The following is a 25,258-nucleotide window of genomic DNA, read 5'->3' as shown; positions in this document are numbered from 1 at the left end:
CCATCATCCATCATCATCATTCTCATTATTTCATATTTATTGAGCACTCATAATGTTCCGGCCCCTGACTCCAGTGACCGTATTACCCCTCCTACCCACTCCCATTCCCATCCCTGGATCTTTGGAAAAAGCTTCATAATCATATCTGGCCCTCGATACAATGATATAAGGACAAATTTCTTGGGGACCCTGGAGTGTTTGGTCTTTGGCCAGTCTGTCCCTGGCACAACTACAGAAATATATATATATACACACACACACACACACACACACACATCTATATGTGTATATATATATTTATATGTATTTATTAAACCTTTGCTTGTATCTGTACAATACTGATCTCTGCTCATTGCTTAAAATAGAACCTGATTATCTCTACTACTACAGCATCTCCTAAGCCAAACAGCCCACCACAGAGGGAGGCCCAGTTTCACAGACTGGCTAAGAATCCTCTAGAGCATCTTAAGTAGTTGCTTTGAATTTTGTACAGCAGTCTAATACCTACTTTTCCCTAGAGCTATTGCCCAGAGGAACAGGACTGAGACAGAAGGGGCACTTGGGGATGATATGGAAAGATCTATAAGGCAAGTCTAAAGATTTAGTGGCCATGACAGATGTTTGGGGAGGGGACTTTATTTTCCAGACATTTCAGATAGCCATCCCGGGCTCATCTGAGGAGTGCTGGCAAAGACAAGAGCCCCCCGAATGCACATATGGTCTAAGCATACCTTGAGAAGTCGTGAATATTTCCCCAGAAAAGTGAAGACCCTAGAGTCCCCTCTTTTGCATTTGCTGTCCCCAGATGGTGTCTTCAGCAGTGAAGCAGCATTTCCTTTAACAATCTATGATTTCCTAGGATGCTCAGAGGAGGCTGGGTAATGACAGATCAACCCACCCCAAGGAAATCCTATTCAAGTCTAATGGTTAGGTGAAGAGCCAATGGCTTCTTTGAACCTAAAACTGGCTCCTCCTTAAGCACAGCTCTGGCACAGGTATGCTTCACACCAAGAGAACTACTTCCCCAGACACCGCTGGTGAGAGCTGGCCATTGAGTTAGTCAACAGAAAAGGTTGCTGGCTCAAATGGCTGGTATAGTGTGACACCACTAATAAGAAAATTAATCACATGTTGCTGGTGGAAGGGGTGAGTGCTGGTCATGGGCTAGAGACTGACTCTGAGGGTTTGGATCACCAGATAGATGCTGGGCTTGAGGAATACCCTCTCCAGGCAGCTGATGGATCACCTCAGGGACCACCCAGGACTTCTAATTTATCTCCTCAGGGACCTCCTGGGCCTGCAGATCAATCTCCTCAGGGAACTCTTGAGATGGTTTATCAATCTCAGGGATGCCCTGAGATAACAGACTGATCGCAGAAGGCTCCTGGGCCAGCCTGCCAACCTCCACAGAGAACAACCTCCACTCCTGGTATGGCTGGCTGACCTCCTCAGGGAACTCTTCAGCTGGGCTGCCAACTTCTACAGGGGTTTCCTGGACCAAGCCACCAACCCCTACATGGAACCTATGGACCAGCTTGCCAGCCTCCACAGAGACCCCCTGGCATGGCTGGCTGACCTCCTCGGGGCTCTCCAGACATAGCTGGCAAACTTCCTCAGAGACTTTCTGGCACAGTTGGCTGGCCTTCTGGCATGGCTGGCTGATCTGAGGGACCTCCTGGCATGTGTGGTTACCATTGTCATGGTTCTCCTGGCATTGCTGGCTGATGTCAGGGACCTCCTGACATGGCTGGCTGACCTCCTCAGCCACCTCCTCGTATGGCTGGCTGGTTTCCACAGGTGGCACCTGTGGGGACTGATTTGGTTCAAAAAGCTCTTGTTTCCCTTCTATGGAGAGCTCTTGTGCTCCATTCCCAGGGGTCTCCTGGAGCAGACCAAGGCATTGATGTTCTTCAGTCACGTGTGAATTTAGGGAGGGTTGATCACTGAAGCCAAATTGGGAGTTACCGTCTACTGTAGTAGGGGAAGAAGGACCAGCACTGGACACAGTGCTAGAAGGGCCACTGCTGTCTGTAAAGCAAAGTCAAGAGATCAAGTCAGAGAAGCTGGAAGAGTAGGCTCTACCCTGTGCAGATAGTTCAAATGCTAGAATGGTTGGCCTGTGCTACTTATGTCTTGAGGGAAGAGTGTCTGAATTCTTCCTAAGTTAAGCAGAGACTCCTAAGTTTGCTTAGCTCAAGAACTCTCACCCTGGCCTAAGGTATACTTTTGAGAGTAACAATAAGGTACATATAAGACTTCAGGAGAGAGTGCTAAGACCCACTTCATCTGGTTCTTTCACGAATACACTCCCATCAGAATTCCAAGTTCCCAAGGCCTCTCATTCCTACTTTGGAAGCATATGAATACTTTAGCCCAGTGGTTCATCATCAAAATCATGAAAAAAATTTTTTAAATACTAATTTCCAGTTTTCAACTCCAGAGATTCTAATTCTATAGGTTTAGTGTAAAGGTGTAGCTTGGAGGAGGGAGGAGGATGAAGGCAATATAATTTTGTTGGAACACTCCCAGTTGATTCTGATGTACACTTTCTGTTAAGAATCATTCTTTAAAGCAATCAATGTATTTCTGGGGCAGAGGTAATCATTATTTATAGCCCAAATGATAAGTTGGCAGGAGAATGTAGAAAAACCATGTAAATCAGAACAATAGGAAAGAAAATGGTTTACCTGGCTGGGTGCGGTGGCTCACACCTGTAATCCTAGCACTTTGGGAGGCCAAGGCAGGCAGATAACTTGAGGTCAGGAGTTCGAAACCAGCCTGGCCAACATGGCGAAACCTTGTCTCTACTAAAAATACAAAAATTAGCCAGGCATAGTGGCGGCTGCCTGTAATCCCAGCTACTCAGGAGGCTGAGGCAGGTGAATCACTTGAACCCCAGAGGTGGAGGTTGCAGTGAGCTGAAATCATGCCACTGTGCTCCAGCCTGGGTGATAAAGCAAGACTCCATCTCAGAAAAAGAAAAAAAGAAAACGGTTTACCCAAAAATGGAAGATGGCCATGGAATTTCTACATGGCAGTTCTTAACCTTTCTAGGGGTCAGTGGCCCCTTTGAGGTGCTAATGAAAGTCGAGGAAAAATGTATATAAGAATATTCACATTAATCTTTACATGTGATTCCTGAAGCTCATAGACTCTACCCTGAAACCACATCTATGGATCCAGGGTTAAGACTCTTGTAAGTCTTGGGACATACAATGAATGTCACAGGCTTGTGCAAATTATATACACAGAAAACATTAAAAAACTGATTTCCTAGATCCTGACAGTAGTGTAATAAAGACCTCAGAGTCTTCAATTACACTGTGGGATGATTCCTACTCCATCCGCTACTGCTTCATTGACCTCTAGTATGGGAATAACCTACTTCTCCCTTGGTAAATATCATTTTTATTGATAATATTGTAACGATATATTAAAGCACTATGGTATCAATAATGACAGATTCTGAGAAAAGGGGACATCGGGACATATTGCCATTGAAGGAAACCTCGAAAAGTTGGTAAACCTGAGCCTACAAAGGCTCAATCCATCATTGAGTTGAAGGTATGCTAGTTATCTCTCTTCTGTAAAGAATCAAAGGAGGGGCCAGGCGCAGTGGCTCACCCCTGTAATCCCAGCACTTTGAGAGGCCAACGCAGGCAGATCACAAGGTCAGGAGTTCGAGACCAGCCTGACCAACTTGGTAAAACTCTGTCTCTACTAAAACTACAAAAAAACAAAACAAAAAAAAACAAAAAACAAAAAAAAGAAACCATTAGCCAGGCGTGGTGGCACATGCCTGTAATCCCAGCTACTCAGGAGGCTGAGGCAGGAGAATCACTTGAACCCGGGAGGCAGAGGTTGTAGTGAGCTGAGATCACACCATTGCACTCCAGCCTGGATGACAGAGCAAGACTCCACCTCAAAAAAAAAAAATAATAATAATAATAATCAAAGGAGGCATGCTTCAAGCAGAATAAGAGGCCAGGTGCGGTGGCTCACGCCTGTAATCCCAGCACTTTGAGCGGGTGGATCACTTGAGATCAGGAGTTCGAGACCATCCTGGCCAACATGGCGAAACCCCGTCACTACTAAAAATATAAAAATTAACCAGGTGTGGTGGCATGTGCCTAATCCCAGTTACTCAGGAGGCTGAGGCAAGAGAATCACTTGAGCCCGGGATGTGGGAGTTGCTGTGAGTTGAGATCATGCCACTGTACTCCAGCCTGGAGCAAGACTCCGTCTCAAAAAAAAAAAAAAAAAAAAGAGAAGATCATGGTTTTGAACCAACAAGCCTTTAAGAGATGTGGAGCCTACTTCTGGTGCAGACATACAGACCCTAAAGATGATGTTTACCAGTGAGGCTACACACCTGATACTGAGTCAAAAATCTGATACTAGATGGAAAAAAAGAAAAAGAAAAGATGTAAGCTGAGCTTTACCCAAGTAAAGAAGTAGCCTTAATATCCTGCTAGTGGTCTGATTCAGGCAAATCAAAAAGGTCAAACAGAAACAGAAGAGGGAGAAGAGTAAGATTTCCAGGGGAGGCCGGGTGCGGTGGCTCAAGCCTGTAATCCCAGCACTTTGGGAGGCCGAGACGGGCGGATCACGAGGTCAGGAGATCGACACCATCCTGGCTAACATGGTGAAACCCCGTCTCTACTAAAAAATACAAAAAACTAGCCAGGCGAGGTGGTGGGCGCCTGTAGTCCCAGCTACTCGGGAGGCTGAGGCAGGAGAATGGCGTAAAACCCGGGAGGCGGAGCTTGCAGTGAGCTGAGATCCGGCCACTGCACTCCAGCCTGGGCGACAGAGCGAGACTCCGTCTCAAAAAAAAAAAAAAAAAAAAGATTTCCAGGGGCACAGAACTCATAAACACTCCAGGAAATAGGTAAAAAGGGCAATGTCAAGGTGAGTGTAGGATAATCTGAAATTCAGGGGAGGAATTCTTGGTGTCAGAGAGGAAAGTTTCTTCCTCAAACAGGGTGCCAGAAAAAGAGCAAAATTCTACAACTGTTAAGTCCAATGCTGAATGAAGTAAGAATCTTTTCTTTGGTCCTATCCAACTAAAATAATGAAAGGCATGTTTGATTTCAGTTATTTCCCGGAGGCAGGATGATACTTCACCAGTGCCTCTGGCCCACATCCCCACCTCCAATTACCACTAGTAGCTCCTCCTCTCTGTGGTTGCTCTAACAATTCTGTGTGGCTCCACTGTTCACATTGTTACCAAAAACAACTAGTGATAGATTACAGATAATAAACAAGAGATGGGAAAAAGCAGCACCTCAACTTAAACTAAAAACTGAAAACAGACAACAGAGAGAAGGGTCATGTAGAAATAAGTAGCAGATTCTAGTCTCTCCTGCTCCCAGCTTTTTCTGTTTGTTTGTTTGTTTGTTGTTTTTGAAACAGAGTCTCACTCTGTCGCCCAGGCTGGAGTACAGTGGTGCGATCTCAGCTCACTGCAAGCTCCGCCTCCCGGGTTCACGCCATTCACGCCTCAGCCTCCCGAGTAGCTGGGACTACAGGCGCCTGCCACCACACCTGGCTAATTTTTTGTATTTTTAGTAGAGATGGGGTTTCACCGTGTTATCCAGGATGGTCTTGATCTCCTGACCTCGTGATCCACCTCCCTTGGCCACCCAAAGTGCTGGGATTACAGGCGTGAGCCACCGGGCCCAGCCTCCTGCTCCCAGCTTTTCTATATATCTAAGTTGTCTGCTAGTCATCTTTACCAGAGAAAGCTGTAGAGATCAAATAGGGATCAAAGGAGAATGAAGTCTCCATTCTTTCTTCCCCAAAGGGCCCTTTGAGTAATCCCAGCTACTCAGGAGGCTGAGGCAGGAGAATCGCTTGAACTCGGGAAGCAGAGGTTGCGGAGAGCCAAGATCGTGCCTGGGCAACAAGAGTGAAATTCCATCTCTCAAAAAAAAAAAAAAAATTATTCCTAATACTGCAGAAAAGCTTCTCTCCAATGAAATAGAAGGAACATGGAGAACAGAGGTAAAGAGAGAATAAACAGATTCTCCTTTCATCTTAGAAATGGCAGATGAGACTGCTTTCCAGAATGGATATTCCTGGTCGTTCAACCCTCACCTTTTACCTCATGCAGCAGGCCCCTCATTCACCAATCACTCCATTCTTCTTGACTTTTGTCTAGGCAGTTCCAAAAGGATTACTTACACCAAGGGGGCTTCTCAGAGCGCTGCTGGAGTTGCAGAGGAGGTGAATGAAGAGTACGTGGTGGAGAAAATGGGTTATCTGAGGCCTGGCTGCTGTGCATGGAATCAAAGAGGGCTGGAAAGGAGGTAGGGTGAAGGGAGAGGGAAGAAAAAAAGACATATGAGGAAGAATCCAGGAGCCATAGGTTCTTAACGTAAGTCAAAGCCAACTTACCCTTCCTTGGCTGAGAAATAGCATTTCCTGGGGACTCTTCAACCAAACCATTTTCAATTTTTTAAACTTTATATTATGAACATTTCAAACATATATTTTAAAAAAGTAGTTGAAAGACTGGTGCAGCCAATGCCCATATACCCGTCTCCTAGATTTAACACATTGACATTTTTGCCATACTTGTTTCATCTATTTCTGTGTGCTAAAGTGTTTTAAAATAAATGATAGACATTATGAAACATGTCACCTCTAAATACTTCAAAATGCATCTCTAAAATATAACAAATGGCTGGGTGCAGCGGCTCATGCCTGTAATCCCAGCACTTTAGGAGGCTGAGGCGGGTGGATCACTTGAGGCCAGGAGTTCGAGACCAGCCTGGCCAACATGGCAAAACCCCATCTCTACTAAAAATACAAAAATGAGCCGGCATGGTGGCACATGCCTGTAATCCCAGCTATTCGGGAGGCTGAGGCTTAAGAATCGCTTGAACCTGGGAGGCAGAGGTTGCAGTGAGCTGAGATCTCACCACTGCACTCCAGCCTGGGGGACAGAGTGAAACTCTGTCTCAATAATAATAATAATAATAATAATAATAATAATAATAATAATAATAAAATATAAGAATGTTTTCCGGCTGGGTGTGGTGGCTCATGCCTGTAAACCAGCACTTTGAGAGGCCAAGGTAGATGGATCACTAGAAGCCAGGAGTTCAAGACCAGCCTGGTCAACATGGAGAAACCATGTTTAGGTCTCTACTAAAAATATAAAAATTAAGGCCAGGCGCAGTGGCTCACATCTGTAATCCCAGCACTTTAGGCAGCCGAGGCAGGCAGATCACGAGGTCAGGAGTTCAAAGACCAGCCTGACCAACACGGTGAAACCCTGTCTCTACTAAAAATACAAAAATTAGTTGGGTGTGGTGGTGCATGCCTGTAATCCCAGCTATTTAGGAGGCTGAGGCAGGAGAATCGTTTGAACCCGGGAAGCAGAGATTGCAGTGAGCCAAGATCACATCATTGCACTCCAGCCTAGGCGATAGAGCAAGACTCTATCTCAAAAAAAAAAAAAAAAAAGAAAAGAAAAAGAAAAAAAATTAGCTGGGTGTGGTGGTACATGACTGTAATCCCAGCTACTTGGGAGGCTGAGGCACGAGGATCACTTGAACCCAGGAGGCAGAAGTTGCACAGTGAGCAGAGATTGTGCCACTGCACTCCACCAAGGGCAACACAGAGAGACTCTATCTCAAAAAAAAAAGGAAAGATATACATAAAGAATTTTTTCCAACATAGCCAAACACCATTAACAAGCTAAACAAAATTAAAAATTATTCCCTAGTATTATTCAATACCCAGTCCATATTCAAAATTTCCCAATTATTCCCCCAAATGTCGTTTATAAAAGCATCCAAATATGAACCATGCACTGCATCTTATGTCTTTGAAGCCTCTTTTAATCTAGAATAGTGCAGCCTCTCCTTTTCTTCATAGTAACTTTTTTGAGACAGGGTCTCGCTGTCACCCAGGCTGGAGTGCAGTGGCGCGATCTCGGCTCACTGCAAGCTCTGCCTCCCAGGTTCATGCCATTCTCCTGTCTCAGCCTCCTGAATAGCTGGGACTACAGGCGCCCACCACCACGCCCGGTTATTTTTTTTGTATTTTTAGTAGAGACAGGGTTTCACCGTGTTAGCCAGGATGGTCTCGATCTCCTGACTTTGTGATCTGCACCGCGCCTGGCCAACTCACTGCAGTCTTTACCTCTTGGCTCAAGCGATCATCACACCTCAGCCCCTTGAGTAGCTGGGACTCAGGCACATACCACCACCCCTGGCTAATTTTTTGTATTTTAGTAGAGATGGGTTTTACCATGTTGCCTAGGCTTATCTTGAACTCCTGGGCTCAAGCAATCTGCCCACCTCAGCCTTCCAAAGTGTTAGGATTACAGGTGTGAGCCACCATCCCCAGCCCATAGTAACTTTTTGAAAAGAAGGCCAGGCATGGTGGCTCATGCCTGTAATCCCAGCACTTTGGGAGGCCGAGGCGGGTAGATTGCTTGAGGTCAGGAATTTGAGACCAGCCTGGCCAATATGGAGAAACTCCATTTCTATTAAAAATACAAAAATTATTTTTAATTTTTTAATTAAAATTAAAAATTTTAATTTTTTAATTAAATTTAAAATTTAATTACAGGTGGTGGGCACCTGTAATCCCAGCTACTCGGGAGGCTGAAGCAGGAGAATCACTTGAACCTTGAACCTAGGAGGTAGAGGTTGCAGTGAGCCAAGATCACGCCACTGCACTCCAGCCTGGGCAACAAAGCAAGACTCCATCTCAAAAAAAAAAAAAAAAAAAAGAGAAAAGAGGAAAGAACAGGCCAGTTGTCTTTGCAGAAGGTCATGTCCCACATTCTGGACTTGTCTGATTGTTTCCACATAAAATCATTTAACTTATTTCACTATCTCTTGTATGTCCTATTAACTGGAAATTAGATCTAACTTAGCTGATTTATTTTATTTTATTTTATTTATTTATTTATTTTTTTTTGAGACGGAGTCTCGCTCTGTCGCCGAGGCTGGAGTGCAGTGGCCGGATCTCAGCTCACTGCAAGCTCCGCCCCCCGGGTTTACACCATTCTCCTGCCTCAGCCTCCCAAGTAGCTGGGACTACAGGCACCCGCCACCTTGCCCGGCTAGTTTTTTTTTTTTTTTTTTTGTATTTTTTAGTAGAGACGGGGTTTCACCGTATTAGCCAGGATGGTCTCGATCTCCTGACCTCGTGATCCGCCCATCTCGGCCTCCCAAAGTGCTGGGATTACAGGCTTGAGCCACCGCGCCCGGCCGCTGATTTATTTTAAATAATTTTGTTAAGAATACTTTAAGAGGTGATCCCATGTACTGTATACTGCATCATAGTGGAGGCATATTGTCTCATTGTTCCATTATAAGTAAGGCTAAGTTTACTAACTAGGTTAAGGTGGCACCAACAAAATCTCACTGTGAAGTTTTCCCCTTCTGATTAGGGGTGATCTTTTGAGGAATGTCTAGTTCTCCACCATCAACTGGAATATTTTCCTTCTGCAAATGGGACTATTTGATTATACTGAACTACAGTTCTCACTGAAAAGGCAGAATGTTTATTTCTCTTTAATTGGTTTTCAGAGTAGAGAGTGTGAAAAATATTCTCTAATAGTGGCGGATGAGTATTAATTTGTTTTATTTATTTAATTTTTTTTGGGGGGAGACAGAGTCGTCCTCTGTCACCCATGCTAGAGTGCACTGGTACGATCACAGCTCACTGCAGCCTCAAGCTCCCAGGTTCAAGTGATCCTCCAACCTCCGCTTCCTGTAGCTGGGACTACAGGTGCATAGCACAATGCCTAGCTCATCTTTGTATTTTTGTAGAGATGGGTTTTCACCATGTTGCCCAGGCTGGTCTTGAACTCCTGAACTCAAGTGATTCCCCTTCCTCGGCCTCCCAAAGTGCTAGGATTACAGGTGCGTGAGCCACCTCACCCAGCACCCAGCTCTTGTTTTCATTCATTATGAGCTTGTGGATTTTTATTATATATATTCAGTGTGTGTGTGTGTGTGTGTGTGTGTGTGTGTGTGTGTGTGTGTGTTTTCTTAGAGACAGGGTCTTACTCTGTCACCCAGGCTGGAATGCAGTGATGCAAGCATAGTTCACTGCAGCCTCAAACTCCTGGGCTCAAGCAATCCTCCAACATCAGTCTACTGAGTAGCTAGGACTATAGGTGTGTGCCACCATGCCTGGCTACTTTTTAAATTTTCTTTTTCTTTTCTTTTTTTTTTTTTTGAGGAGTCTTGCTCTGTGGCCCAGGCTGGAGTGCAGTGGCCGGATCTCAGCTCACTGCAAGCTCCGCCTCCCGGGTTCATGCCATTCTCCTGCCTCAGCCTCCCGAGTAGCTGGGACTACAGGTGCCCGCCAACACGCCCGGCTAATTTTTTGTATTTTAGTAGAGACGGGGTTTCACCGTATTAGCCAGGATGGTCTCGATCTCCTGACCTTGTGATCCGCCTGTCTTGGCCTCCCAAAGTGCTGGGATTACAGGCTTGAGCCACCACGCCCGGCCCTTAAATTTTCTTAGAGATAAGATCTAGCTTTGTTGCCCAGGCTGGTCTCAAACTCCTAGGCTCAAGCGATACTCCCACTTCAGCCTCCTGAGTAGCTACATTCAGCATACTTTAATCAACTATAGTGATTATTCTCTCAAATGCTCAAATTGTCCCAATTTTGGTCACTGGGAGCCTCTTTGGGCTTGACTGCTTCCTTACTTTCCTTTACAACATGCTGCAAGATCATCCTGGGCTTTCTTTGCCCTCAACCATGCATTCTAAACAAAATTGGTTTTTGGTGGGGGTAAAAAAATCTTAGCTATTCCAATGGTTTATAGTCCACCAAATGGTCACAATACATAAACAGATATATGATATATCTGTAGTGTTAAATTTTCATGTGGTAGGAGGTAACCAGGGAAAAAAATTCTAAAAAAAAACTCCTGGGATGGAGAGTAATTTTTTAAAAGTTTAAAAAAACTCTGCTCTAGACCAAAAATCAAGTTATTTCCCTATGGAATTCTGGTTACTTTTAGTGGAGAATGGTACATAGAGACCAAAATCTAGTTGCTAAAGGAGCTCATGTTACATTTGCCAATGCATAGTGCTAGGAAAAGCACGTAAAAACCAGAAATCATATTGATATTTCCAATTCATATTTATCATTACAGTATTTTAAAAGTCTTTTGAATTTATACTTCTATCTAATTTATCTTATTTTGAAAATCCTGGTTCCTAACAACAGGAACATAATTCCTTATTTGCATTACTCTATAATGTATATATATAATATACATATTCAAACACTATATACATAGTATCAATATCACTGTAGTATCAATGTCACTATTAACAATTAAACTACTGAATAAGGATTACAATTATAGTTCTTTTTATCCCACCAAAGAACTGAAAAAGTATTCTAAAGTTATCTGAAAAATTATTTTACCTGTGTGGTTATGTTACTATTTTGATATACAGTTAGGGTCATTTCGTTCTCTTTTTTTTGCAATTTTAGGTTTTGCTTCTTTTCTTTTTTGATTTAACTTTGTATTTCAAAAAACATTTACAGACTCACAAGTCAAAGCTATATAAAAAGGCATACTCAGAGAAATTGTTTCCTTCATGCCCTTTAGCCCCATTCCCTGTTGTTAACTCTAGAGGTAATAAATTTTGTTTCTGGTTTATACTTTTAGCAAGTTTTTAAAATTTATTTTTATCTTTATTTTTTTGTTTTTGAGACAGTTTATGTTTTTGTTTTTGTCACCCAGGCTGGAGTGCAGTGGCGCCATCTTGGCTCACTGCCTCAGCCTCCTGAGTAGCTGGGACTACAGGCACCTGCCACCACGCTAGGCTAATTTTTTGTATTTTTAGTAGAGATGGTGTTTTACCATGTTAGCCAGGATGGTCTCGATCTCCTGACCTTGTGATCTGCCTGCCTTGGCCTCCCAAAGTGCTGGGATTACAGGTATGAGCTACCATGCCTGGCCTCTAGCAAGTATTTTTTGTAAATACGTATGTATTTTTTATTTCCCCTCTCTACTTACAATATAGGAATATACTATTAACAGTATTCTACATCTTGTTTTTTTCACTTAATAATATATCCTGGTGATTACTTCATATCAGATCATATAGAGTTTCCTCATTAGTTTTTCTTTTTTTTTTTTTTGAGACAGAGTCTCGCTCTGTCGCCCAGTCTGGAGTGTAGTGGCCGGATCTCAGCTCACTGCAAGCTCTGCCTCCCGGGTTCACGCCATTCTCCTGCCTCAGCCTCCCGAGTAGCTGGGACTACAGGCGCCTGCCACCTCGCCCGGCTAGTTTTTTGTATTTTTTAGTAGAGACGGGGTTTCACCATGTTAGCCAGGATGGTCTTGATCTCCTGACCTCGTGATCCGCCCGTCTCGGCCTCCCAAAGTGCTGGGATTACAGGCTTGAGTCACTGCGCCCGGCCTGTTCCTCATTAGTTTTAACAGATGCATAGTATTCAATTGAGTGGACATACCACAGCTTTTTCAACCACTCTTGCACTAAAGAACTTCTGAGTCATTTCCAATATTTTGCCACTTTATATAATGTCACAATGAATAACTGTATATAAATGTTATTTCAGGCTGGGAGCAGTGGCTTACATCCACAATCCCAGCACTCTGGGAGGCTTAGGCAGGAGAGTCATTGAGGCCAGGAGTTCAAGACCAGCCTGGGCAATAAAGAGAGACTCTGTCTCTACAAAAATTTTAAAAAATTAGCTGGGTATGGTGGCACATGTCTGTAGTTCCAGCTATTTGGGAGGCTGAGGCAGGAGGATTGCTTGAACACAGGATTTCCAGGCTTCAGTGATCATGCCACTGTTCTCCAGGCATGATCATACCACTGTAATCCAGCCTAGGTGACAGAGCAAGACCCTGTCTCTAAAAAAATACATAAATAAATAAATGTTATTTCAACTTTGCATAGAAATGGCTTCAGAATAGAGTCTTAAAAGTGGATTATTGGGGCCAGGCACGGTGGCTCACGCCTGTAATCCCAGCATTTTGGGAGGCCAAGACAGGCAGATCATGAGGTCAGGAGATCAAGACCATCCTGGTTAACATGGTGAAACCCTGTCTGTACTAAAAATACAAAAAATTAGCCTAGTGTGGTGGCGGGCACCTGTAGTCCCAGCTACTCGGGAGGCTGAGGCAGGAGAATGGCATGAACCCAGGAGGTGGAGCTTGCAGTGAGCCAAGATGGCGCCACTGCACTCCAGCCTGGGTGACAGAGCAAGACTCTGTCTCGAAAAAAAAAAGTGGATTATTGGACCAGAGATTAATTATAATTCTGTGAGATACTACAAAATTTACCTCCATAGAGATTGTACCCTTGTTGTACCCCCATCAACAATGTACAGGATTTCTAGTTTCACCAGACTTGCCAAGAGAGTATATTGTCAAACTTTTGCATTTTTTCCAATCTAACAGGTGAGAAATAATATCTCAGTGTAGTTTTAATTTGCATACCTCTTATAGAAGGTTAAGCATAATTTCGTATGTACAATGGCTATCTGCATTTCTTTCTCTGTACACTTTTTTTTTTTTTTAATTGAGTGATGGGGTTGTTCAGGCTGGAATGTAGTAGCACAATCATAGCTCACTCCATCCTCGAACTCCTGGGCTCCAGCGATCCTTCTGCCTCGGCCTCCCAAACACGTGTTTGGGAGCAGCATGCTGTTATAGGCATGAGTCACCACACTTGGCCTAATTTATCAATCTTTTTTATTGATTCACAAATTTGACTTTGAGTCAGAATTAGGCTTTCCTTACTTTCAGATGATAAAGGAATTTACCACTAACACCCTGCTTACTTTTAGCACTTGCATAGCTTAATTTTTTTTATTAAGGTGAAATCCATATAACATAAAAGTTAACCATCTTAAAGTGTATAATTCTGTGGCATTTAGTACATCCACAGTGTTGTGCAACCACCACCTCTATCTAGTTCCAAAACATTTTTGTCACCCCAAAAGAAACCCCATATCCATTAAGAAGTCAATCCCGGCTGCTCTGCCTATGGAGTAGCCATTCTTTTATTCCTTTACTTTCTTAATAAACTTGCTTTCACTTTATGGGGGAAAAAAAAAAGTCAATCCCCATTCCATCCTACTCCCAAACCCTGGAAACCACCAATCTACTTTCCGTCTCTATGGATTTACTTATTCTGGATATTTCATACAAATGAAATCATACAATATGTGACTTTTTGTGTTTGGTTTCCTTCATTTGGCATGTTTTTAAGGTTCATCCACATTTTAATACGTATCGGTACTTCGTTCCCTTTTATAGCTCAGTAATATTCCATTGTGTGTACATACTATATTTTATCTATTCATTGGCATTTCAGTTGTTTCATTTCAGTTGTTTCTGCCTTTTGACTTTTTGAGAAAGGGTCTTGCTCTGTCATCAAGGCTGAAGTGCAGTGGTGTGATCATAGCTCACTGTAACCTTGAATTCCTGGGTTCAGGTGATCCTCCTGCCTCAGCCTCCAGAGTAGCTGAGACTACAGGTGCACACCACCGTGCCTGGCTAATTTTTTTATTTCCTATTTTGTAGAGATATGTTGTCCAGGCTGGTCTCAAACAATCCTCCTTCCTTGGCCTAACAAAGAGCTGGGATTACAGGTGTGAGCCATCACCCTCAGCCTTGATTATTGTAAATAGTGTTGCTATGAACATCTGTGTGTATTTGTTTGCGTACCTGTTTTCAATTTTTTTTTTTTTTTTTTGAGACAGGGTCTCATTTCGACACCCAGGCTGGAGTGCAGTGGCATGAACTTGGCTCATTACAGTCTCAACCTCTGGGGCTCAGGTGATTCTCCCACCTCAGTCTCCTGAGTAGCTGGGACTACAGGTGTGCACCACCATGCCGGGGTAATTTTCTGTATTTTTTTGTGGAGACAAGGTTTTACCATGCTGCCTAGGCTGTTCTTGAACTCCTGGGTTCAAGTGATCTGCCCACCTTGGCCTCCCAAAGAGCTGGGATTGCAGGTGTGAGCCACCATGCCCAGCTCTGTTTTTAATTCTTTTGGGTATATATCTAGAAGTAGAAGTGCTGGGTCATGTGGTAATTCTATGTTTAATTTTTTTTTTTTTTTCTTTTGAGACAGAGTCTAGCTGTTGTCGCCCAGGCTGGAGTGCAATGGCACAATCTCAGCTCACTGCAACTTCCGTCTCCTGGGTTCCAGCAATTCACCTGCCTCAGCCTCCCAAGTAGCTGGGACTACAGGCGCCTGCCGCCACGCGGGCCTAATTTGTTTTGCATTTTTAGTAGAGACGGGGTTTCACCGTGTTAGCCAGGATGGTCTCGATCTCCTGACCTTGTGATCCACCTGCCTCGGCCTCCCAAAGTGCTGGGATTACAGGCGTGAGCCACCACACCCGGCCTATTTTTTTCTTTTGTTTTTTTGAGACAGAATTTCGCTCTTGTCACCTAGGCTGGAGTACAGTAGCGCAATCTCAGCTCACTGCATCCTCCGCCTCCCAAGTTCAAGCGATTCTACTGCCTCAGCCTCCCGAGTAGCTGGGATTACAGGTGCCTGCCACCATGCCTGGCTAATTTTTGTATTTTTTAGTAGAGACAGGGTTTCACCATGTTGGCCAGGCTGGTCTTGAACTCCTGACCTCAAGTGATCCACCCTCCTCGGCCTCCCAAAGTATGGGGATTATAGGTGTGAGCCACCATGCCCAGGCGTTAAGAGTATAAACTATAAATTAATAAATTAAAAACATAAAACTCTACTATATTTTCCTAAATCCTGATTGCTTTTCTTCTGCTCACCTTATTACAATAGTCTTGCAATAAGAAAACTGTTGGAGTTTTCTATTTTTATTTATTTATTTATTTTTGAGACAGGGTCTCAGTCTGTCACCCAGGCTAGAGTGCAGTGGCACAATCTCGGCTCACTGCAACCTCCACCTCCCAGGCTCAGGTGATCCTCCCACTGCAGCCTTCCAAATAGCTAGGACCCCAGGTGCATGCCACCACACCTGGCTAAGTTTTTTTTTTTTTTTTTGGTAGAGATGGGGTTCTGCCATGTTGCCCAGACCGATCTTGAACTCTTGAACTCTAGTGATCTGCCAGCCTCAGCCTCCCAAAGTGCTGGGATTACAGGTGTGAGCCACCAAGACTGGTTGAATTTTTGTTTGTTTAATTTTTATTTTTTTAGAGATAGAGTCTCGCTGTGTCACCCAGGCTGGAGTGTAGTGGCACAATCTTGGCTCACTGCAACTTCCACCTCCCCAGTTCTAGCAATTCTCCTGCCTCAGCCTCCTGAGTAGCTGGGATTACAGATGTGCACCACCACACCCAGCTAACTTTTTTTTATTTTTAGTAGAGACGGATTTCACCATATTGGCCAGGCTGGTCTCGAACTCCTGAGCTCAGGCAATCCACCCGCCTTGGCCTCTCAAAGTGCTAGGATTGCAGGCGTTAGCCACCGCACCTGGCCTTAAAATTTAGACTGTAAGTAATATTGCATTTTCTATAAAAACATTTAAGAATTGCAAATTAGAAAATAAACCAATTCAACTTTAAATAAATAAATAGAGTGTCTTGTGGACACTTTAAAAAGTGCATTGTGGGCTGGGCGCGGTGGCTCATGCCTGTAATCCCAGCACTTTGGGAGGTCGAGGCAGGCAGATCACAAGGTCAAGAGATTAAGATCATCCTGGCCAACATGGTGAAACCCCGTCTCTCCTAAAAAATACAAAAATTGACTGGGTATGGTGGCACGCACCTGTAGTCCCAGCTATTCGGGAGGCTGAGGCAGGAGAACTGCCTGAAGCTGGGAAGTGGAGGTTGCAGTAAGCCAAGATTGTGCCACTGCACTCCAGTCTGGCAACAGAGTGAAACTCCATCTCAAAAAAAAGAAAAAAAGAAAAAAAAAGTGCATTCTGGCCAGGTGTGGTAGCTCACACCTGTAACCCTAGCACCTTTGGGAGGCCGAGGTGGGTGGATCACCTGAGGTCAGGAGTTCGAGACCAGCCTGACCAACATGGCGAAATCCCATCTCTACTAAAAATACAAAACTTAGCCGGACATGGTGGCACTCCAGCCTGGGTGACAGAGCGAAACTCCATCTCAAAAAAAAAAAAAAAAAAAAAAAGTGCATTCTGAGACCAGGCACAGGTTGTTCATTTGCCTTACAATGTTTTTAAGGAATGCTCTTTGCACAGCCACTTTTCTGCCCTGAGTTAGAGTTAGACAAAACAAAGGTAGGCACTTTGTGTCAATCCTTCAAGTAGCCCACCAACAAATTAGAACAGACAAAATTCTTTGAGAATAAGGTCTTCTCTGCTCCCTCTGGAACCAGGAACCAGGGTCCTACATTGAGAACATGGGCTGCCATCTTCAAGAGTACAACCAAGCCAGGGAGGCGGGGTGGGGCAAGAGTGAGTAAAAATGCTGCAAAGCTTTTCTGCCATTTTTAGGTTGCCTCTTCCTGGATTCAGCATTCTCCTGGTTACTGCAAATCTTTTACTATTCTCCAGAGTTCTCAAAATGTTGGTTCTGACAGTTTCTTCTTACTTTTTGGTGTTTCTGTGGATGAACAAGCCCTTAGAGTTACCTACCACATGATTTGATTTTTACATTTAGATTTCTGATCCATATGGAGTTTATCCTAGTATACAGTGTGGGTTCAATTTTAATTGTTGTCAAATGGCTATTCAATTACCCCCAGTCTGTTTACTAAAAAGTCTTTCTGGATGGGTGTGGTGGCTCACACCAGTAATCCCAGCACTTTGGGAGGCTGAGGCGGGTGGATCACCTGAGGTCAGGAGTTCAAGACCAGCCTGGGCAACATGGCAAAACCCCATCTCTACTAAAAATACAAAAATTAGCCAGGTGTGGTGGCTAGTGCCTGTAATACCAGCTATTCAGAAGGCTGAGGCAGGGAGAACTGCTTGAACCCGAGAGAGAGAGGTTGCAGTGAACTGAGGTCCTGCCACTGTACTCCAGCTTAGGTGACAGAGTGAGACTCTGTCTCAAAAAAAGTCTTTTTGTCATACCTGTAATACCAGTGCTTTGAGAGGCCAAGGCAAGAGGATCGTTTGAGCCCAGTAGTTTCCGACTGCAGTGAGCTATGATCACAAAAATCAAAACTAAAATGACATTTTATAGAATGATTTAAAATGTGGTAGGGCTAGTATTTGCTTGCTCTTCTTTTCAGGGTTTTCTTCACTTCTCACTCTCTCTCTCTCTCTCTCTCTTTTCTGTGGTAGAACCTTGCTCTGTCCACCCAGGATGGAGCACAGTGGTGTGATCATAGCTCACTGCAGCCTTGAACTCCTGGGTTCAAGTGATCCTCCCGCTTCAACATCCCAAGTAGATAAGAGTACAGGCACACACCACCATGCATAGCTTTTTTTTTTTTTTTCCCCAGAGAGATGGGGATCTCACTATGTTGCAGAGGCTAGTCTCTTTTTCCTTTTTTTTTGAGATGGAGTCTCGCTCTGTCACCAGGCTGGAGTGCAGTGGCGCGATCTCGGCTCACTGCAAGCTCTACCTCCCAGGTTCATGCCATTCTCCTGGCTCAGCCTCCCAAGTAGCTGGGACTACAGGCACCCACCACCACGCCCGGCTAATTTTTTGTATTTTTAGTAGAGACAGGGTTTCAGCATGTTAGCCAGGATGGTCTTGATCTCCTGACCTTGTGATCTGCCCATCTCGGCCTCAGAACTCCCAAAGTTCTGAGATTACAGGTGTGAGCCACTGCACCTGGCCTGCACAGGCTAGTCTTGAACTCCTGGCCTCAGCAATCCTCCTGCCTCAGCCTCAAGAGTTGCTGGGATTACAAACGTGAGCCACTGCACCCAACTCACTCTTCACTGTTCTTATTTTTCAATGAAAACTTCAGAAGTGATTTGATTTTAGAAAAACCATATTTTTATTGGGATTATGTTGAATTAATTACCTTAGGAAGGAGTGACATTTCTATGATGTTTAGTTGGCCTATGCAATTATCCTTTTTTTTTCTTTTTTTTGAGATGGAGTCTCGCTCTGTCACCCAGGCTGGAGCACAGTGGCATGATTTTGGCTCACAGCAACCTCCGCCTCCCGGGCTCAAGTAATTCTCCTGCCTTAGACTCCCAAGTAGCTAGGACTACAGGCACATACCACCATGCTCACCTAATGTTTGTTTTTTTTGTTTGCTTTCTTTTTTTTTTTTTTTGTTTTTTTGTTTTTTGTTTTTTGAGATGGAGTCTCACTCTGTTGCCAGGCCGGAGTGTAGTGGCATGATCTCGGCTCACTCCAACCTCTGCCTCCCAGGTTCAAGCGATTCTCCTGCTTCAGCCTCCTAGGTAGCTGGGACTACAGGTGCACACCACCATGCTCATCTAATTTTGGTATTTTTAGTAGAGACAGGGTTTCACCATGTTGGCCAGGATGGTCTCCATCTCTTGACCTTGTGATCCGCCCACCTAGCCCTGCCAAAGTGCTGGGATTACAGGCGTGAGCCACTGCACCCGGCCGTATTTCTTTTTTTCAGTATCGACAGGGTTTCACCATGTTGGCCAGGCTTGTCTCAAACTCCTAACCTCAGGTGATCCACCTACCTCGGCCTCCCAAAGTGCTGGGATAACAGATACAAACCACCGCGCCCAGCCACCAATTATACATTTTTAAGGGTACTTTTGTGTCTTTGTGGATTGCCTAACTAGCTTTTTAATTTACTACTTTCTTATATTCTAGGAAGCATGGGCATGGGGGCAGACAGAAGAGTAAAAAATAAAAGTATCCATACCTGCAGATGCCTGTGTCTGGGCATCAGTGTGGCGCTGGCAGACTCTACTCAAGAATTCACTCACTTGACGTAGGGAAAGGGCATTATGCAGTGTTTCCAGAGGGTAGATGGTAGGCACCATGGAACACCCTTCAAATCCTGTTTGAAAAGAGATGGGCAAAGTCAATGTTATTCCTGCCAGATATACCCCAACTGGACAAGGAAGCATGGAGAGTCCCTGAAAGCATCATGAGAGTCCGTGGCTTTTGAAGTGTGGGGTATCCAAGACTCTTAGGAGACAGAACTCTTTTAGCCCTTAGGGGAGTCTCTTTTTCTCACTTTCAGATTTCCTAAAATATCTACCTGCTAAGGCCTCCAGGTGAATCAAATCACCTCTCATGCTACCTATGGAGAGCTTGCAATGTCCCATGGAAAAATAAACAGAATCCCAGTAGGGTAAGCACCAACATTGTTCTCACACTTTCTGGGGGAATAAAACAAGGATCCAGAGGTAAGGGGTGAAACTGCAGATCTAACATGAGATAGGGAGGTCAGGGAACTGGGAAGAAACAGCAGATTTTGGGTATCATGAATAAGAGAATCAGATTAAGGAGAAGGACATGGAATCTGAGAAGGGGTTCATGCAAATTTAGGATGTCGGTAGAAAGGCTAGAGTACTTGGATGCAAACTGGAGGGCATGCAATACACATGAAGCTCAGCCCAGGAAAACCACATGCATGAACAGGATGAGGATGGAAGTTCTTTCTTGATAGTTTCCATCACATCAAAGCTTCACCCTTCTGATCTACTGGAAAACCCCAGACTTGCTAGGATCTTTGTACTTCACCAGAAAAATGAGGCAAATGCCCTAGAAAAAAGAAAAAGTACTGATTTTCTGCTCAAAACCCAAGAATTCCAATGTAGGTCTATCAGTCTGGGTAGGGTCAAGGGTAAACATAAATATGTAACCCTAATACTAGGGACTGGTGATGGGAAAAATGTCCCCAATGGAGGATCAAGAAAAACACATCCCAACCACTTTCTCAGTCCCCAATCTTTCCTATGCCTCCTCAACATCTCCTTAAAGGGACTAAGGATATGCGGGACAACAATGTCTATGCAAGACAGCTTCCCGTTCACCAGTGACTAAAGCCCGTAACTCAAAAGGGTTATAACCTGACCATCTTCTAAGCTCTGTCCTTTGTTTGCCCCAAGGATACAATTGAGGCTTCTGTGCCTCAATTTCCCCCATGACCTAGTGGCAGGAGGGCAGGAAAGTTACTGCCTCTAGCTCCTCAGAGTGGCTAGAAAAACATTTGGATTTGAAGATGGTGGTAGTAGAGGGTTAGAGTGATAAGAACAGGTTCCAAGGCGAGAGATTACTCCTGTATTGAACAGAACTGGGGGATGAGGAACATTAGGGGGCGGTGAGAAAGGAGAACAGGAAGGGATGAGCAGCCAATGCTACAGCTACCAGGCAGTCCGGCCCCAATCCCATCCAAGCCACTAAATGCAAGTTACATAACCTCAAGGCAAACAGGAGAAAGAAATAGGTGGGCTCTCCTGCCAGAAGTGCAATAAGCAAAGCAGTCAGTCCCAGCCAGGGTAGTGGCAGCAGCCAGCTTGGTGGCAGGGGGTACCGTAGAGGCACTCGGGATCATCCCGGCCTGAGCGCAGCCAGTTCCGGAAGAGGCGCAGGTGGTAGGAGCACTGGTGCAGGTGATGCGCCAGCGTGGCATCCAAGGAGACTGGCCGGCCCCCTGTACAGTCAGAGGAAAAACTGCGCAGCAACCGGACCACAGGGTGCTGGTCATCCAGCAGCTCTGGAGGGGGTGAGGGGACCACGGCAGGAAGCACAAAGATAGAGAAAGAGAAGAGGGAGAGACAATGAGGGGGGCACTGACTAGCACAAGCATTACTGGGAGGTGGGGACACTCAGATCCAAGGTGAGCTAAGAGAGAAGCAGAGATGGTCAGAGCCACTGGGCATCTCTTGCAGGGAAGAAGAGTGGTGTCATCACACAACGAGTCTGAAAGAAGGGATAAGTGAGACCTCATCATACAGCAATGTCCTCCCCTTCCTCCTTGAGCATGATTGAGTCGGTGCTTGTAGACAGCAGTCACATCATTGTGAACAGTGGTGAGCTGGCAGTAAGTCTTGACTACAGCTTCAGGATCCCTCATCATTGGATGAACCCTACTTAGGGCCTGCATTCTCAGGTGAATGGATTTATGAAGTAGGGATAAAAATGAAAAGTTCAAAGTCACTCAGAGAAGAGTTTCAAGGATGGTATTGGTATCAAGACAGTCAAGCTAAAAAGGCTCTTTTTTAGGGCAGGCCTTCTGGACCACACTCTTAAGATAGCCAAAGACAGGGATGGTATTAGGCAGCTGGCACAGGAGACTGACAGGAAACCAGATGTAGAACTCCTTTAAAACGGTATGTGTGGAAAATGGAATCAATATGTGAAAATACCAATATTGACTAACCATCCTTGACCTTACTGTTGTTTAAACAATCACTTAAAAAAAAAAAGTACACATAAAACTCAGGACTTAGAGATACTGTATCCATTACGAAGCTGAAAGTTAGATAAAATTTTATATTTTCTTCCCACTGCTGGTGAGTCTAACTGCACGTTTTTCAGCTGGTGAGTAGAAAAGCTTTGATTCTGAACCCCTCATTTTAGCTACTTGGCAAACTTTGTGGATGCATATAATTGAGCTACAAAAGGTTGAAGGCAGTCAAAGGCATGTGGAGAGGAATGTAAGAGGAACAACAGGGAAAGATCTTAGAGAAAAGGTATGGGATCTTAAGACATGATGTGAGGATGGACAAGAACTTGAATACCGGATGCTGGTATAGAGAAGGTAGAATCAAGGCAGCTGAGGATGACTGCTCAAAACTCCCAGACCAGAACTGGCTCCACAAGGTGATCCCATGAGACTGTGGTCTTCAGAGACCTTAGCTTGGATGTCAGGACAGATTTCAGCTCTACCTAGGCTAGTCTTGTGAGCACTAACTATATGTACCAATGGTCACATAGTTACATGGGTCCCTAGAAGATAATGGGCTTGACAAATCCAGTGGTCACATGCTGACACTCTGGATGAGCGTGAGCCACAGTCTTTCCCACTTTATTAATTTACTTTGGTGAGTTCAGTGTGCAGTTTAGTAACAGGCTATACTTGTGTGCTGGATATAGTTACAGGATATAACAGCAGCTTATCAGGAACAGAGGCAGGGATAGGCTGAGGGCTGCTCTCCCATCAAAGTGTGAAGACACACTGCCTTGCCTCTTTTCCAAAGCCAGGTCCAGCATGTCTAGCTGCTGTTTCAAAGCCAGATATCATGGCAAGGAGATGGTGATGACAGAGCTGCTGTGACTTATCTGCAACTACAGACAAAACATCCACTTTGTAATTGCTGGTCAGTCAAGCAAGATCTTGGCCATGGAGGAGAGCCTTCATATTTCTTGAGGGTCAAATTGAATCTAGATAATCTTCCTCAGCAAGTGACATACAGCTCCAAATTTCTGCTGTTGTCAACAGGTAGAACCCAGATTCTGGCTTCTTAAGCATATCAGCCTCCAAGCTCCAGCACAAGAAAAACAAAGGAGGCCACAAGACACCTGAGGAAGTGTGCAGGGTATTGGGGATCTTAAATTTGTTTTCCTGCACAATACCTGCATTATCCAGCTCTTTTTTCCTCACCACCTTTTGGCAGAATTAAATCTTCTTTAATGGGTGAGGCTGCTAAACAGGGCTTTGGGGGAACTGGAGGTACATAGGTCTGAGGGTCTGCTTTATGGACTTGGGTCTTTTCTTATGGCACCTAAGAACTAGGAGATATGTGATTTAGCTCTGATTTGAGTAGCCCACGTTCCTCGTACTATACTGTGGACCCTAAGTCCAAGTCCCAGGCTGTGCTATTGATGCATCAGGTTCTATTCTGGAGATGGCTGTGGCACATGAAGGACAGAAGAGCTTGAGGCTAAATGAGCGGGCACACCCAGGAGGCTCTGAATGGGAATTCCTGCCACAGGCACAATTGGGAGCCTGGGGGCAGGGATAAACTGAGCCAGCATAGGCTAGTCAACCTAGGGAGAGATTTCAGCAGTGCCTTGTGAAGATGTACAACCTGACTGGGCTAAAATCTAGCAGCTGTCACTTGCTAGGCAATAGGAGATTAGCATATAGAGGTTTTCTAGTCTAATTTTACTTCCCTCAGAGAGTCTTAGCTCTTGAATAGAAGAAAACCATACCTAAAAAACCAGATTCACCTTGAAGACAAAATACAATACAGAGAGAAAAATAAGGATACCAAGGATAAAACTTACAAAGAGAGTGAGCCTCGGTTCTCCTGCTATACCCTACAAAGAGACCATACCCCTCAATTTATGGTTTACAGAGATCTCCAAGCTCTCCCACCGCAGTGTGGGCAGACCCGGCTCTTCAATGTTCTTAAAATATTATTCATTCCTAAGCTCCCCCAGAATCCCCAGCAGACATCTCATAGGTAGGCTGGTGCCACATGGAAACTACACTTAAAAACTCAAGGTACGGTCCTTTTTCTTTTACCTACTACCTCCTACTCTTTTCTTTTTATTTTTTATCCCAAAGCAACCTGGGCTCTTGTTTTCTAGGCCCAGGCACTAGGTTAGTAGTAACATAAAGCAAATGTCAGGAGCACAAGAGCCACACAACATACACATAATGGCAGGAGAAAGAAATATGGAGATGGGAAACTATATACTCAAGACTAACACCCATATAAGTAGGCTTAGGAGCTGGGAACTGCAGCATTGCTCCAAAAGAGGAACAAACTAGTTATCCACATCCACCCCAACAAAAGAGTGGAGAAAAAACAGAAAGATCAAAGTTATATAAGCTGAGGAATTGGGGGTATGGGAGAAGAGAAGAAATGGAATCAACCTAGGAAACACTATTCCCATCCTAAGAAGGGGAACCATCATATCTGTACACAGCCTGGCAGTCATGTGATAGGAAAGGGAGAGGTTTTGATGGTGTTTTGGTGGTGATGCTGACAAAAGTGATGACGGTGATTATGGAAGTAAGACCCTGAGTTGCCACCGGGATGGGGAAGCCAGGCTGCAACCAAGACTAAGGCTATCACAAGGAAACCATCCCAGGAGGGACACTTAGTGAGTGGCTCATTCAGAGACAGCAGGGTGTCAACACAGTGGAAGGAGAGGCAAAGTCAGTGTCAAAACTCAGAGTCAAGTGTCTAGAGGTGACATGGTGAGGAGGAATGACATTGAGTCAGAAGCAAACGTACCGTTAGTCGGATGCTTTGCAAACGACACAGAAAATCGTTTTACGGCCGGGACAAACAAGAGCTCTGGAGAGAAAAGACATCATGGGGATTATACCCACCCTTGTCCCCACCCTCTGTTCTGGAGTTTGCCCGCAAGATAGTCTGTTCTTTAAAGTTAGTTATCTGTCCTGCTCCCCTCCCCATCCCTTGGATTTCTAACTAACACATGTCAGTCTCTTCCTTTGGTAAATCT

At 44.5% G+C, this 25,258-nt stretch overlaps 1 protein-coding gene across 6 annotated transcripts in view; it reads right to left on the bottom strand.

The window, feature by feature from the left end:
* Window positions 1-25: 25 nt before the first annotated feature.
* Window positions 26-25,258, bottom strand: part of LOC113219527 (inositol hexakisphosphate and diphosphoinositol-pentakisphosphate kinase 1) — a 45,842-nt gene continuing 20,609 nt past the window's right edge. For 2 of the 6 annotated variants that reach the window (XM_026447840.1, XM_026447842.1), the window contains 4 exons: window positions 25,027-25,089; window positions 19,749-19,886; window positions 6,187-6,300; window positions 26-2,028 (listed from right to left, as the gene is read on the bottom strand). In XM_026447840.1, coding sequence (XP_026303625.1) covers window positions 1,268-2,028; window positions 6,187-6,300; window positions 19,749-19,886; window positions 25,027-25,089 — 1,076 coding nt within the window. In that variant the 3' untranslated portion in view covers window positions 26-1,267. Of the gene's footprint in view, window positions 2,029-6,099; window positions 6,301-17,114; window positions 17,543-19,748; window positions 19,887-25,026; window positions 25,090-25,258 lie in introns of those variants that run through there. The other 4 variants (XM_026447841.1, XM_026447844.1, XR_003306828.1 and 1 more) reach the window with 3 other exon arrangements.

This window comes from Piliocolobus tephrosceles, unplaced genomic scaffold, assembly GCF_002776525.5.
Source record: "Piliocolobus tephrosceles isolate RC106 unplaced genomic scaffold, ASM277652v3 unscaffolded_108, whole genome shotgun sequence".
Lineage (NCBI taxonomy): Eukaryota > Metazoa > Chordata > Mammalia > Primates > Cercopithecidae > Piliocolobus > Piliocolobus tephrosceles.
This window is presented reverse-complemented; position numbering and strand designations above follow the sequence as displayed.